The sequence below is a fragment of the Salmo trutta genome, chromosome 23, assembly GCF_901001165.1.
Source record: "Salmo trutta chromosome 23, fSalTru1.1, whole genome shotgun sequence".
In the NCBI taxonomy this organism is placed as follows: domain Eukaryota; kingdom Metazoa; phylum Chordata; class Actinopteri; order Salmoniformes; family Salmonidae; genus Salmo; species Salmo trutta.
In genome coordinates, this window is record NC_042979.1 from 25,695,367 (window position 1) to 25,710,288 (window position 14,922).

General features: G+C 44.7%; 1 protein-coding gene across 1 annotated transcript in view; it reads right to left on the reverse strand.

Annotated features, from left to right (window-relative positions):
* LOC115159666 (voltage-dependent N-type calcium channel subunit alpha-1B) overlaps positions 1 to 14,922 on the reverse strand; it is a 254,642-nt gene that overhangs the window by 49,351 nt on the left and 190,369 nt on the right. Inside the window, exons 18-26 of the mRNA XM_029709608.1 lie at positions 9,845 to 9,917; positions 9,380 to 9,497; positions 8,999 to 9,066; positions 8,784 to 8,890; positions 6,896 to 6,958; positions 6,221 to 6,244; positions 1,511 to 2,224; positions 1,190 to 1,386; positions 9 to 135 (exon numbers count right to left, since the gene is read on the reverse strand). Coding sequence (XP_029565468.1) covers positions 9 to 135; positions 1,190 to 1,386; positions 1,511 to 2,224; positions 6,221 to 6,244; positions 6,896 to 6,958; positions 8,784 to 8,890; positions 8,999 to 9,066; positions 9,380 to 9,497; positions 9,845 to 9,917 — 1,491 coding nt within the window. The remainder of the gene's footprint in view (positions 1 to 8; positions 136 to 1,189; positions 1,387 to 1,510; positions 2,225 to 6,220; positions 6,245 to 6,895; positions 6,959 to 8,783; positions 8,891 to 8,998; positions 9,067 to 9,379; positions 9,498 to 9,844; positions 9,918 to 14,922) is intronic.

Here is a 14,922-nt window from a genome sequence, read left to right on the forward strand (position 1 = left end):
TGACTTACGGGTTGGTCTGTCCAAACACAAACATGGAGCTGTAGGGGAGAATGTGTTCGGGGCCGTTCTTCAGCTCCTCCTCCAAGTCCTTCTTCTCCTCATTCAGTGGGAGGCTCTCGCAGTCTACGCTATTCACTATCAAAGAGAGAGCGAGAGAGAGAGATTACACTCAGAGAAAGAACTCCAAGTGTTTCTCCTGCAGCCTATGGCTAAGAGGAACATAACACAGTGGGGAACTGACTGGGGTACAGACTGGGGTATTGATAAGGGCAGGGGTTTTCAAACTAGGGTCCGTGGGGATTTTTTTTCAACCATTGTTATGTCACTGCGTCCAGCATGAAGGAAGTTAGAGGTAGTTTCACTAGCCCATGCTAACTGGGCTTAGTGCAATGACTGGAAGCCTACAGTAACAGTTAGCATGCAAACTGTTCCTGTTCATCCGCCTCTGGGGAAATAGATAAATGGCTTCATTGCCAAAATCTTGAACTGTCCCTTTAATATGGAGAAAATTCTTAAGCAGACCGTTTATGTGGCAATTTACGGGATGGAAAAACTATTTTGGGTGTCAACTTTAAAGACCAAAAACAGCACACAAAAAAAGATTTAACTATGTTTTTTCATAATATCATCTTTGAGAACTAACAATCAAATAAAAGCTAGACAGTCAGGGAGATTTGAAAAAAAACAAAAAAAACAGGCATTCGGGGCACATGTCCATTAAAATTGTTCTAATGTTTGAACAGAGGAACACAGCATTAGCCATGGCAAAATGTATAGAATTGGCAAAATTGTCTCAGCTCCATGCCAAAGTGTGTAGAATTTCTGAAAATTGGCTTCAAAATTGCTAAATGTTCTCTAAGTTCAATGAGAAAATTTGAAGAATTGCTGAAAATGTGCTTTACAACAGCAATACTTTCTCTACGCCGCCAAGAAGCTTTTCAAGGTAATAGACTATGTTAGAGTTTACACTTCCTCTTCCAATGAACTGTGAGGAGGTCAGAATAATGAAACTGTTTATCAAATCTATTCATTTTTAAATGTTAATTACTTCTACTTCCCATTATCATTCACAATTTGTTTTGCTAACATATGATGGGGGTCCCTGGGTCGCTGGTTTGCCTTGGCGGTGGGTCCCTGGGCAAGAAAAGTTAGAAAACTCCTGGACTAAGATACAGACTAGGGTACTGACTGGGTACGATGGTGGTCTCTCTGGATGGGGTGGTGATGGTGACAGGGATGTGGACAGTGTTGCTGTTCAGGCCTGCCTGGCTGGCTCTGTGGCTGTTCTTCTGGTTGTCAGCATCCTCTTGCTTCTCTCCAGCCTGCAGACCTGCAGGAGGCTGCACAGGACTGGTGGCCAAGGTCTCCCCTTGAGAGTCGGTCTGCCTGTCCCAGCAAAACATTCAAAACACAGCCTGTGCACATCAGTGAAGCTCTGCGGTAATGACTTAGTAAAAAGAGGTAATTAAAGCACATTAAGAATGTGTTGGTCGGTCAGCACTGGTCTCACCTGTGTCCTTGGTCTCCGTCTCCATTTCTCTCTCCGTTCTCTCTGCACTCATCTCCATCCAGTGTTGACTGGGCCCTGACTATGCGTGAGCGCTGCTTCCTCCTTTCTCCGTTCTCCTCCCTGTGGCCCCGGCCCCTGCTCTCCAGTCTGTCCCTGTTAGCCAGGGCCCCGTTCTCCTGTCTGTCGGAGTGGTGGTGGCGGTCTTCCCTTCCCTCTCCCCCTCCGTTAACCCCCTCCTCTGGGGATCCAGCCTGGTGATGATGCCTGTGGCCCTGCCCCCCCTCTCGACTATGGCTCCTCTCCCCCTTGCCCTCTTTGGACCGGGGCCCGTCTGGGTGGTAGTGGTCCCTACTGTGGCTGTGGTGGGTGTGATGCCTGCTCTCCCCATTCTCCCCGTTCCTTTCCCGGTGACGGTAGTGCTTGCGTGGCTGTGGACCGTGGGGGTCTCCTCTCTCTTGCTGGGGGTCTGCTCCGTCTCTGTCCTCCTCGGGGGGTCGGGGTTTGTCCCCGTTACCTGGCTCCACCACTAGGGGGCGGTCGTTGTGGGTCTTCATGTCGGGGCGCAGGTGGAGGGCGGAGGAGACACGCAGACGCTCCTCGGGGTCCAGCTCGTTGAACAGAGCCTCGGAGCTGGCTCTCAGGTTGTTTCGACGCAGTTGGTTGGTGCGCTGCTCCCACACTGACATTATCTTATTGGCTCTCTGCTGCTCCTTACTGCAGGGCCAATGGACAGGGGAGGGGAATGGATATGAGGGGTGAGAGGAATACAGGGTGTTAGAGTGAGGTAGCAGCTCACCTGTAGCTCTCCTATTTGGGCATCTCTGGTGTTTAAGAAAACACTGTTATCCATAGCACAAGCATATTTTGCTATCAACCCATGAGCATCTGAGCTTCACAACTTGCACACAAAACAAATCGCTAATTTCTCCCATATGGTCTGAGTTGCTGTACAAACAACAGTGGGACTTTGCTAGCTGGAGACACAAGATGGTCTTTATGGATGTGCCAACACAAATACTCCCCATAGTAAACTTGTCATTTACCACGCTTGGGTTTAAAACATCCTCACCCAAAACCTCTACAGATTCACGCATCTGAAATGGCACCATATGCCCTATATAGTTCACTACTTATGACCAGAGCCCTGGTCAAAAGTAGTGCACTATGGAATAGGGTGGTGCCATTTGGGATGCACACTGGCCATGTTTGGACCAGAAGCACCACGGTTCCCTGTGAGGTCTAACAGGCATGTGAGAACATGTGATGGTGGCATTAAATCAAATCAAATGTTATTGGTCACATACACATATTTAGCAGATATTATTGTGGGTGTAGCGAACTGCTTGTGTTCAAAGCTCCAACAGTGCAGTAGTATCTAACAATTCACAACAATACACACAAATCTAAAAGTAAAAGAATGGAATTAAGAAATATATAAATATTAGGACGAGCAATTTGAGTGGCATTGACTAAAATACAGTAGAATAGAATACAGTATATATATATGAGATGAGTAAAGCAGTATGTAAACATTATTAAAGTGGCCAGTGATTCCATGTCTATGTATATAGGGCAGCAGCCTCTAAGGTGCAGGGTTGAGTAACCAGGTGGTAGCCGGCTAGTGATGGCTATTTAACAGTCTGATGGCCTTGAGATATAAACTGTTTTCCAGTCTGTTGGTCCCAACTTTGATGCACCTGTACTCATCTCGCCTTCTGAATGATAGCGGGGTGAACAGGCCGTGGCTCGGGTGGTTGATGTCCTTGATGTTCTTTTTGGCCTTCCTGTGACATCGGATGCTGTAGGTATCCTGGAAGGCAGACAGTGTGTCCCCGGTGATGCGTTGTGCAGACCGCACCACCCTTTGGAGAGCCTTGCGGTTGAGGGCTGGGCAGTTGCCGTACCAGGCTGTGATACAGCACGACAGGATGCTCTCAATTGTGTGTCATAGGGGACAAGCCACATTTATTCAGCCTCCTGAGGTTGAAGAGATGCTGTTGCGCCTTCTTCACCGCACTGTGTGTGGGTGTACCATTTCAGTTTGTCAGTGCTGTGTATGCCAAGGAACTTTTCACTTTCTCCACTGTGGTCCCGTCAATTTGGATAGGGGGGGTGCTCCCTCTGCTGTTTCCTGAAGTCCACGATCTGCTTCTTTGTTTTGTTGACATTGGGGGAGAGGTTATTTTTTCCTGGCACCACTCCACCTGGGCCCTCACCTCCTCCCTGTAGGCTGTCTCATCATTGTTTCCTGAAGTTGTATTGTCAATTTTGTTTTGTATTTAAATGCCACTTTAAACGTGTACCTGACACTGCAACAAAATGTCCCCATGGAGACAATAAAGTCAGTAAGTAAGTAAGTTGGTAATCAGGAATACTACTGTTGTGTCGTCTGCAAACTTGATGATTGAGTTGGAGGAGTGCGTGGCCACGCAGTCATGGGTGAACAGGGAGTACAGGAGGGGACTGAGCACACACCCTTGTGGGGCCCCTGTGTTGAGGATCAGCGAAGTGGAGGTGTTGTTTCGTTAGGGATGTCATTTTCTCCTTGCGTATGCTTCCTGTTTCATCGATTCATCTGAGTTAGTACTGTAGATGACAACAGTTGACAATTCTCCAGTACTGTGAGCAGCCAGTCCTGACCTGCATAACGGGGGCAGCCAGCTTTCATCTCCATCCCCTCACACCAGCAGCTGAAAATACCTCACGTTGATCTCCTAGTTCCTTTACTCTCTTCATGGTAAGCTATCATGCCTGACTAGAACACTTGAATAAACACAGAGAACAGGAAAAATGGGGCTGGGTTCAGACAAAGGCTAGGTTTTACATGAACTTAATACCAAGGCCAAAATCTAGTGGATTAGTATGAATATGGGAGGGAAATATAGATTTCAAGGCAAGTAACCCTTTGTTCCTCCTGCCATGGAATATTTTTTTTTACATTTTTACCCCCTTTTTCTCCCCAATTTCGTGATATCCAATTACGATCCTGTCTCATCGCTGCAATTCTCCAATGGGTTTGGGAGAGGTGAAGGTTGAGTCGTGCGTCCTCCGAAACATGACCCGCCATGCCGCGCTTCTTAACACCCGCTCGCTTAACCCGGAAGCCAGCCACACCAATGGGTCGGAGGAAACGCTGTTCAACTGACGACCAAAGACAGCCTGTCATTGTCCATTTGTAAGACCCATTTGTGACCAAGCTTTAACTTCCTGAATGATGTCTTGAGATGTTGCTTCGATATATCCACATAATTTTCCCTCCTCATGATGCCATCTATTTTGTGAAGTGCACCAGTCCCTCCTGCAGCAAAGCACCCCCACAACATGATGCTGCCACCCCGGTTGGGATGGTGTTCTTCGGCTTACAAGCCTCCCCCTTTTTCCTCCAAACATAACGATGGTCATTTATGGCCAAACAGTTATATTTTTTGTTTCATCAGGACATTTCTCCAGAAAGTACGATTTTTGTCCGCATGTACAGTTGCAAACCGTAGTCTGGCTTTTTTATGGTGGTTTTGGAGTAGTGGCTTCTTCCTTGCTGAGCGGCCTTTCTGGTTATGTCGATATAGGACTCGTTTTACTGTGGATATAGATACTTTTGTACCTTTTTCCTCCAGCATCTTCACAGGGACCTTTGCTGCTGTTCTGGGATTGATTTGCACTTTTCTCAACAAAGTACGTTCATCTCTAGGAGACAGAGCGCATCTCCTTCCTGAGCGGTATGACAGCTGCGTGGTCCCATGGTGTTTACACTTACGTATTATTGTTTGTACAGATGAACGTGGTACCATCAGGTGTTTGGAAATTGCTCCCAAAGGATCAACCAGACTTGTGGAGGTCTACAATTTTGGCTGATTTCTTTTGATTATCCCATGATGTCAAGCAAAGAAGCACTGAGTTTGAAGGTAGGCCTTGAAATACATCCACAGGTACACCTCCAATTGACTCAAATGACGTCAATTAGCCTATCAGAAGCTTCTAAAGCCATGACAACATTGTCTGGGATTTTCCAAGCTGTTTAACCGCACAGTCAACTTAGTGTATGTAAACTTCTGACCCACTGGAATTGTGATACAGTGAATTATATGTGAAATAATCTGTCTGTAAACAATTGTTGGAAAAATTACTTGTGTCATGCACAAAGTATATGTCCTAACCGACTTGCCAAAACTATAGTTTATTAACAAGAAATTTGTGGAGTTGTTGAAAAACAAGTTTTAATAACTCCAACCTGAGTGTATGTAAACTTCCGACTTCAACTGTATGTATGTATGACTAGTAAAGCTGCATTCTTTGTGTCACCTAAAACTCAAGACTCGACGGGCAGGGGAATAGATAAAACTCCTAAAAGACAAGAGGACGACACAGCATAGTAAGACAAACAAGTATGCAAGGCATAGACAAATAAGACATGTCAGTGACAAATGGACATGTAAACTGTGATTTTGGTATGAGAGAGAGATCACAGTGGACAAGATAGAAACATACAGACACACAGATTAGCAACAACAACACCACAACGTTTAGAAATGACCGTTGTTACTAATTGGCAACAAATGATCAAGACGTGTCAGGGAATCAGCAAAGCCATATTCATGTAATTTCAAAGAGGTCAGAGGTTAAATCAACGTAATGCTATGTTTAATTTATTTGATTTGTCTAGTATGGCATACTACCCCTTGGCTACTGTACTATAATTAGTTTGGTCCTCACCCAGTGTGTTGAAGAAGTGAAACCCTGGGGAATAATAAACACAAGCTGTAAAACTGACAAAATGTTTTGAGAATTGACTGTGCTCCGAGACATTTAATATTTATATAGCAATTATTCACTAAAGCTCAGGTTAAACTCTCATCATTTCAGACGTCAACACAGTGCAGACGAAAGCTGCACAATGCACAATGAAATATTCAGTATTCAGAAACACACACACTCAGTCACACTCACACACATTTACACACATGCATGCATTTATGCACATGCATTTACACTCATGCACGCACACAGTTGCCTTAACTTCAGTAAATAAGATAAGTATTATTATTTGAAATCTCAATCTATAATGAGAGCCACCAGTGAGCCACCAGTGAGCCACCAGTGAGCCACCAGTGAGCCACCAGTGGGTTCTCCAGTTTCAAGCATATCTCAACAGTCTGGGAGGACTGGAAGGATCACAAGAATGGAGAGAGTGATTTAATAGAGGGATTGGAAGGCTAGGTGGAGGAGGGGAAAGAAGAGATGGAGAAGTGGATGGGGCGAGGAAGAGGGGGGAAAGGAGAGGAGGAACAAGGCGAAAGGGGAAGCAGAAGGAGAATGGACGAGAAGACGGGGAAGGAGAGGAGAGGGCGTAAAAATATTGTAACATTGTAACAGAGAGCAAAAACTCACGGTGAATGCACGCTGGAGACGGACGAGCTGCGAGAGAGTGCATCTCGATTTTGCTTTACAAAACTGCACATTCAGAACAAAAACAACAAAAACAAACGAAAGAAAGCATGAGACACAAACCAAAAGGATGTGGTGGGGAGAGGTGGACTCCATAAAGTGCCTGCCTGCCTGCCTGCCCGCCCGCCCGCCCGTATGCCCGTCCACCTGTCCCCTCCACGAACAAGAAGGACTAGTCCAACAGAGCTACAACTACAGTAGTGGTTAACACTTCAGCAGTAGGGGTAGTGTACACTATACAGTATAGATAGTTTGTAGTACTGTACTTTGTAGTGCTGTACACCACACACTGTTACATACTGTGGTCAAGTGACTACGAGGGGTGCAAATATTTATTGATACTAAACCCCTTCACTGAAGTGTTACCAAAGACATAAAACTGAAAACTTTCAGAAGAAATAACACTCAAGTCAACGTAATTAAAGAAATGGTATCAAAGTGGATTTGCAAAGTTCAATACAAAGTTTACAAAGCCCTCCAAACGTAAGAGTGAAATTTTCAATCAAACAGACAATGGTCTTCGTTTAAAAAACATCATGATTACTTTTGTGAATAAAAGATGATTATGGATTCCCTTAATCAAAAGTAAAAATTATTGTAAAATTGCACATTACGCAGATATCTAAAATTAAACATTTCCTCAGAAATGGCCTGGATCAACATAGCTTTGAAATAGACTGACAAATGAACCTCATTAAGGTTTAATTATTCTATGTTACAAAGATGAAAATTCAGATAAAAGCACAGATTAAACAAGTGGCTATTTATGACAAATCCATCTTCAAAAGCAATCATCAGGATTGACGCAGTAGGCTACTGTCAATCTAAAATGTGTTTATTCATTATTCATCTTGGTTGACTAAGAACTAAAATAGTGTGTAATTTGGTCATCTGTCCATGAGAGATGAAGATTTGTTTTCTGAAACTAACCACCATTCTGACCTAGGCCTGTATCCACAAAGCATCTCAAAGTAGGAGTGCTGATCTTGGACCAGGTCCCTCCTATCCATATTATCTTATTCATGATGGTGTAAAAGGCTAAAAGGATCCTAAATCAGAACTGCTACTCTGAGGGTCTTAATCGATACGTGCCCGGGTCATTGGGCTCACAGTCAGGACACAGAGGGCATGTCATAAACATCCAACAGAGGATGTGTCCCACCTGGGCTGAGAATGACATTACTGATGCATTGTCATGCACAAACCAATGACGCATTGATTGTCAAAATGTTTTGTCAATATTATTTATAGAGTACTGTTGTCAATAGAGCTCATCTTTACCTAGTACATAATGGCATCCCTAATGCTGAAAATGACACTATTCATGAATTAGTCCTATAGCCAATTCCAGTGGGGAGAGGGCATGGCTGCTTGGTTAGATACAGTAAATAGGTTATAGGAGATTGCTGATGTTGACAATGTTCTGATTGACTCCATCAGACTCTAATGCATGAAACAGTTATATTGATGTTCACTAAATAAGACTGAAAGGCCAATGAGAAAATACTGCTGACTGGAGATCCGTTTCAGATCAATCATCTACTCCTGTCAGAAAGAGAAGGATCGTCGTCAAAGCACACACACGTACACAGAAACATGCCAGACATGTCAATTGTGTAGTTAGGAGAATGCAAATGGACAGAGGCGACAATCACAACAGAGACACATTGAGAGACAGTGATCAGAGCCAAGACACCAACAGCACATTGACCATGTGCAGAACCAGCTATATCTGATACTTAACAATATAGCGACAGGCTGGTGTCAGAATGGGAGGGGACACAGGAAAGACCATGTTTGGAGAACATGGGGGTGGAGTCTGGCGACTTACGCAGCGATAGAGATGTTGGCTGCTGACATGGGGCTAACCTCCTTCACCTCCATGGCCTTCTGCAGGGCCAGCTTCTTATTGGCTTCTTCCTCCTGCTTCTCCTCATCCTGGACCAATAAACCAGAAGGGTTGGGTTACCAAGCGTAGTTTTATTCAGAATTGTTCTTTAAAAGTTCCCTGGGTAGAATGTGGTTCCTTGGGATGATCAGACTTACCTTGGTGAGCTCCTGTGCATTGGCGAGGTTGTCGACGGCGATAGCTAAGAAGACGTTCAGGAGCGTGTCTGGTTGGAACTAAGCTCAGGAAAAACCTTGACACAATTTTAGTGGATTTCACGGATGAGCCGTGGTGCATTGCAACCAAACATCAGCAACAGACCGGATGTGGTGGAAATGGACAGAATTCACTGGGGGAACCCTCTTAAGGGGGTCCAGGAGCATGCCCCCCCCCCCCCCACAGAAATAATTTGTCAAAGTTTACAGCTCTCATTGCAGCACTTGACATGAGATATTTATATTTAACTGTATGAATATTTCATGCAGATGAAATCTCTGATATCTATGCAGTGGCACGACTCGGAGAGTCAAAGAGGATACAGTTTCCAAAGAGTGTGAGGACGATGAAGTAGACCGAGGAGAACATTCCCCGCCGTACGCCTCCCTGGGACTCAATACCATGATACATCACTGCATTCCAATCCTCGCCAGTCAGAATCTGCCATTGGCCGTTGAGACAGAATAGAAAATGTAGTTTTTGGGGGAGTTGTTCAGTGTATGAAATGAAGAACACAAAATATTTAGCTATATTGTAGGGTCAACATTTCAACAATGAATACTTTAAATAAAAGTATAACACAGGCTAACAGAAAGATGAGTAATTTGGAGACAAAGAGACAAAAAGTACTTAGACCAACAATTGCAAATTGCAAATGACTAATTGCAAATTATCTCTGTTCAAAACACAATTATTTAATCTAGTCCAACATTCCCGAAGGATAGAGCTCCAGAGTGAAAGGCCAAATTAGTTGGTTCATTAAATGGAGAGAAGGAGAGACCGAGTACCTGGAAGACGGTGAGAATGGCCGCTGGGAAAGTGTCGAAGTTGGTCGTCGGCGTCTCCTCTTCAAAATTAAACCTTGGAGAAAGAACAATGGACAGACTGAGTCAAATAGAAGACGTTTGGCCTGAGAGAGGACAGGCAGGACGTTCAGAATCAGATACATGGGTTTCCATCTACATGTAGGTTTGAGCGTAGTGCATTTTATGGTCACAGCAGTTGAAATGTGTAAATCCATTATCATGACATTTGCAGTCATTGGATATGCTACAACAACCCTGAATTACTTAATGTTTGCCAACTGACATCAACTGGCAGACATACTCTTCTCCAACAAATAAATAGTTATAACTAATTCAATGCAACAACAGATCTCCATCCTGTTGTTTATCAGTACAAACACACATAGTATGCACACTCTTGGTTACCGTAAACTTCAATACATGTTTTCTTTGCATCGGAAGGATTCCATCAAAAACATCCAAACATTACAACATGCACATAGAAACTGCACTGGACAATTATTTATTTCCTAGACTGTCATTGTTTGAGTGATTTCTTTATGTAGATGACAGAACCTGTGCCCAAGAACACCAAGGTAATCTGCCTAAATGACTTCCGACCCAGAGCACTTCCGTCAGTAGCCATGAAGTGCATTGAAAGGCTGGTCATGGCTCACATCAACACCCAGAAACCCTAGACCCACTCCAATTTGCATTCCGACCCAACAGATTGACACATGACGCAATCTCTATTGCACTCAACACTGCCCTTTCCCACCTGGACAAAAGGAACACCTATGTGAGAATGTTGTTCATTGACTACAGCTCAGCGTTCAACACCATAGTGCCCACAAAGTTCATCACTAAGCTAAGGACCCTGGGACTAAACACTTCCCTCTGCAACTGGCCGCCCCCCAGTTGGTAAAGTTATGGAACAACACTTCTGCCACGCTGATCCTCAACACAGTGGCCAATCAGGGGTGCGTGCTCAGTCCCCTCCTGTATTCCCTGTTCACCCATGACTGTGTGGCCAAGCATGACTCCAACACCATCATTAAGTTTGCAGACGACACAAAGGTGGTAGGCCTGATCACCGACAACAATGAGCCTATAGGGAGGAGGTCAGAGACCTGGCAGTGTGGTGCCAGGACAACAACCTCTCCCTCAACGTGAGCAAGACAAAGGAGACGACATGAAAAGGAGGGCCGAGGAGGGCAGGATGTCCTTTTGGTGGTGGACCATTCTTTTATTTTATTTTTAAATAATTATTTATTACAAAAAACACAAGGAAGGGGTAACAAAGTATTAGAACATGAAGGAAAAACCATACAGCATCAAGACACTATCAAACATGTATCAGTCTTTCCGCTACAGAGCCATCCTTATGTGTGAGGTTGTGTGTGCATGATAGTGATATAAAATATGTCATAGTTTACTTTTTCATGATCACAATCTTGTGAAGCCCGAACTCTCCGAGATCCCCCCACAGTTCCAATAGCTGTCCCTCAACCACTGCCACTTAGTGTCATTCAAACGTACTTTTATTATGTTTCATTTTGACATTTTTTTCCCTTTATCTTTTGACCATCATTCTCTCTTTCACACAGCAACTCCACTCCCACTTGTCTCCAATTCCACATACCAACCCTCAGCTTCCCTCAGCCCATCCCATCTATCTCTGCTGGCCACCCACTTCGTGTTTCTACACAACACATCTTTCAACTATGCTGTGATGTTTAACGTACAATTTCAATCTAATCGAATAGAATCTACAGATTGCGTGTTGAAGATAAATACTTTTACTAGGAGTATTAGTATATTAGTAATTGACTGACCCGGTCTCTCCAGATCTCCTAACAGTACTATTTCTAGGGTAAATTTTAGGTCAATGCTATGCATTTTCAGCCATTCCTGAACCTGAGACCAGAAATAGGCTACCTGAGGGCAATACCAAAATAAATGGTCTATTGATTCTGTATCCTCACAACAACAAGAATAGTGGACCATTCTTGATACACACGGGAAACTGTTGAGCGTGAAAAACCAAGCAGTGTTGCAGTTCTTAATAATGAAATGTTTATATCTAACATGAAAACCACAAAATAACCTATATAACCAATGAGAGTGAAGATAAGACGAAAGGGCCTACCACTGGGAAAAAAATTGGTTGGATCTAAAAACAAATCCCTTGTTATTTCAGCTTACTTTATCAATGGAATCAAGTTGCATCAACGTAGCAGGTTCCAACAAGTGAATAAAAATGAATACTAAACACAATCCCCCAAAAAAGAATTCCTACTGCATTATCTTTCCATCCTCCCCATTGTTCGTATGAGCATTTGGTTTGAGGATTTGATATCCAAAATGGCGTAGCAGTTTGCCAACTGGCCTGGACCTTTTACTGTCGACACGGAGCCCCGCCGATCCATCACGACTGGTCTGCCGAAGTAATAGCCCGATGTGGTCTCAACAGGCTATTCCGTTACGATGTCGCCAAAGAACCATCTGCTAGCCCCAGCCCGCTAGCATTTCTGAACGCCGTGTCCCCCGCTTGCCTAGCGTAGTAGTGACTACGGAACGGCCCCCTGACTCACCTATTGCTGTTCATTGGACCCTATGATCACTCGGCTACGCAGCTGATACCCCCTGGACTGTTTCAATAACACGGTACCTCAATTTGTTTATCTGTCGGCCCCAGCCTCGAACTCAGGCCCTATATGTACCTAACTGACCCGCTCTGCCCATTCATCGCCATTTACCCGTTGTCTTAGCTCTCCCGATCAACACCTGTGATTACTTTATGCCTCTCTCTAATGTCAATATGCCTTGTCTACTGCTGTCTCGGCTAGTTCTTAGTGTTTTATTTCACTGTAGAGCCCTCAGTCCCGCTCAACATGCCTTAGATAGCTCTTTTGTCCCACCCCACACACATGCGGAGACCTCTCCTGGCTCAACTGGTGCCTCCAGAGACGAAACCTCTCTCATCGTCACTCAACGCCTAGGTTTACCTCCACTGTATTCACATCCTACCATACCATTGTCTGTACATTATGCCTTGAATCTATTCTACCACGCGCAGAAATCTGCTACTTTTATTCTCTGTTCCCAACCCACTAGACAACCAGTTCTTATAGCCTTTAGCCGTACCCTTACCCTACTCCTCCTCTGTTCCTCTGGTGATGTAGAGGTTAACCCAGGCCCTGTAGCCCCCAGTTCCACTCCTATTCCCCAGGCGCTATCATTTGTTGACTTCTGTAACCGTAAAAGCCTCGGTATCATACATGTTAACATCAGAAGCCTCCTCCCTAAGTTTGTTTTATTCACTGCTTTAACACACTCCACCAAATCCAATGTCCTCGCTGTGCCTGAATCCTGGATTAGGAAGGCCACCAAAAATTCGGAAATTTCCATCCCCAACTACAACATTTTCCGCCAAGATAGAACTGCCAAAGGGGGCGGAGTTGCAATCTACTGCAGATAAAGTCTGCAGAGTTCTGTCATACTATCCAGGTCTGTGCCCAAACAGTTCGAGCTTCTACTTTTAAAAATCCACCTTTTCAGAAATAGGTCTATCACTGTTGCCACTTGTTGTAGACCCCCCTCAGCCCCCAGCTGTGCCCTGGACACCATATGTGAATTAATTGACCCCCCATTTATCTTCTGAGTTTGTACTGTTAGGTGACCTAAACTGGGATATGCTTAACACTCCGGCCATCCTACAATCTAAGCTAGATGCCCTCAATCTCACACAAATGATCAAGGAACCTACCAGGTACTAACCTAAATCCGTAAACCCGGACACCCTCATAGATATCATCCTGACCAACCTAACCTTCAAATACACCTCTGCTGTCTTCAACCAGGATCTCAGCGATCACTGCCTCATTGCCTGCATCCATAATGGGTCCTCGGTCAAACGACCACCCCTCATCACTGTCAAACGCTCCCTAAAACACTTCAGCAAGCAGGCCTTTCTAATCGACCTGGCCCGGGTATCCTAGTTGGATATTGACCTCTTCCTGTCAGTAGAGGATGCCTGCTTATTCTATAAAAGTGCTTTCCTCACCATCTTAAATAAGCATGCCCCATTCCAAAAATGTAGAACTAAGAACAGATATAGCCCTTGGATCACTCCAGACTTGACTGTCCTTGACCAGCACAAAAACATCCTGTGGTGTATTGCATTAGCATCGAATAGCACCATCGAAATGCACAGTCATTTAGGAAAGCAAAGGCGTGCTTTTTCAAAAAGAAATTTGCATCCTGTAGCACAAACTCCCAAAAGTTTTGGGACACTGTAAAGTCCATGGAGAATAAGAGCACCTCCTCCCAGCTGCCCACTGCACTGAGGCTAGGAAACACTGTCACCACCGATAAATCTACGATAATCGAGAATTTTTCTATGGCTTTTCGTGCTTTCCACCTGGCTACCCCTACCCTGGCCAACAGCTCTGCACCCCCCACAGCATCTTGCCGAATCCCCCCCACCCTGCTTCTCCTTCACTCAAATCCAGATAGCTGATGTTCTGAAAGAGCTGCAAAATCTAGACACCTACAAATCAGATGGGCAAGACAATTTGGACCCTCTCTTTCTAAAATTATCCGTCGCAATTGTTGCAACCCCTAGTACTAGCCTGTTCAACCTCTCTTTCATATCGTCTGAGATCCCTAAAGATTGGAAAGCTGCTGTGGTCATCCCCCTATTCAAAGGGGGGGACGGTCATGACCCAAAGTGTTACAGACCTATATCTATCCTGCCCTGCCGTGCTAAAGTCTTCGAAAGCCAAGTTAACAAAGAGATCATCGACCATTTCGAATCCGACCGCACCTTCTCCACTATGCAATCTGGTTTCTGAGCTGGTCACGGGTGCACCTCAGCCACGCTCAAGGTCACAAACGATATCATAATCGCCATCAATAAAAGACAGTACTGTGCAGCCGTCTTCATCGACCTGGCCAAGGCTTTCGACTCTGTCAATCACCGCATTCTTATCAGCAGACTCAACAGCCTTGGTTTCTCAAATGACTGCCTTGCCTGGTTCACCAACTACTTCTCAGATAGAGTTCAGTGGGTCAAATCG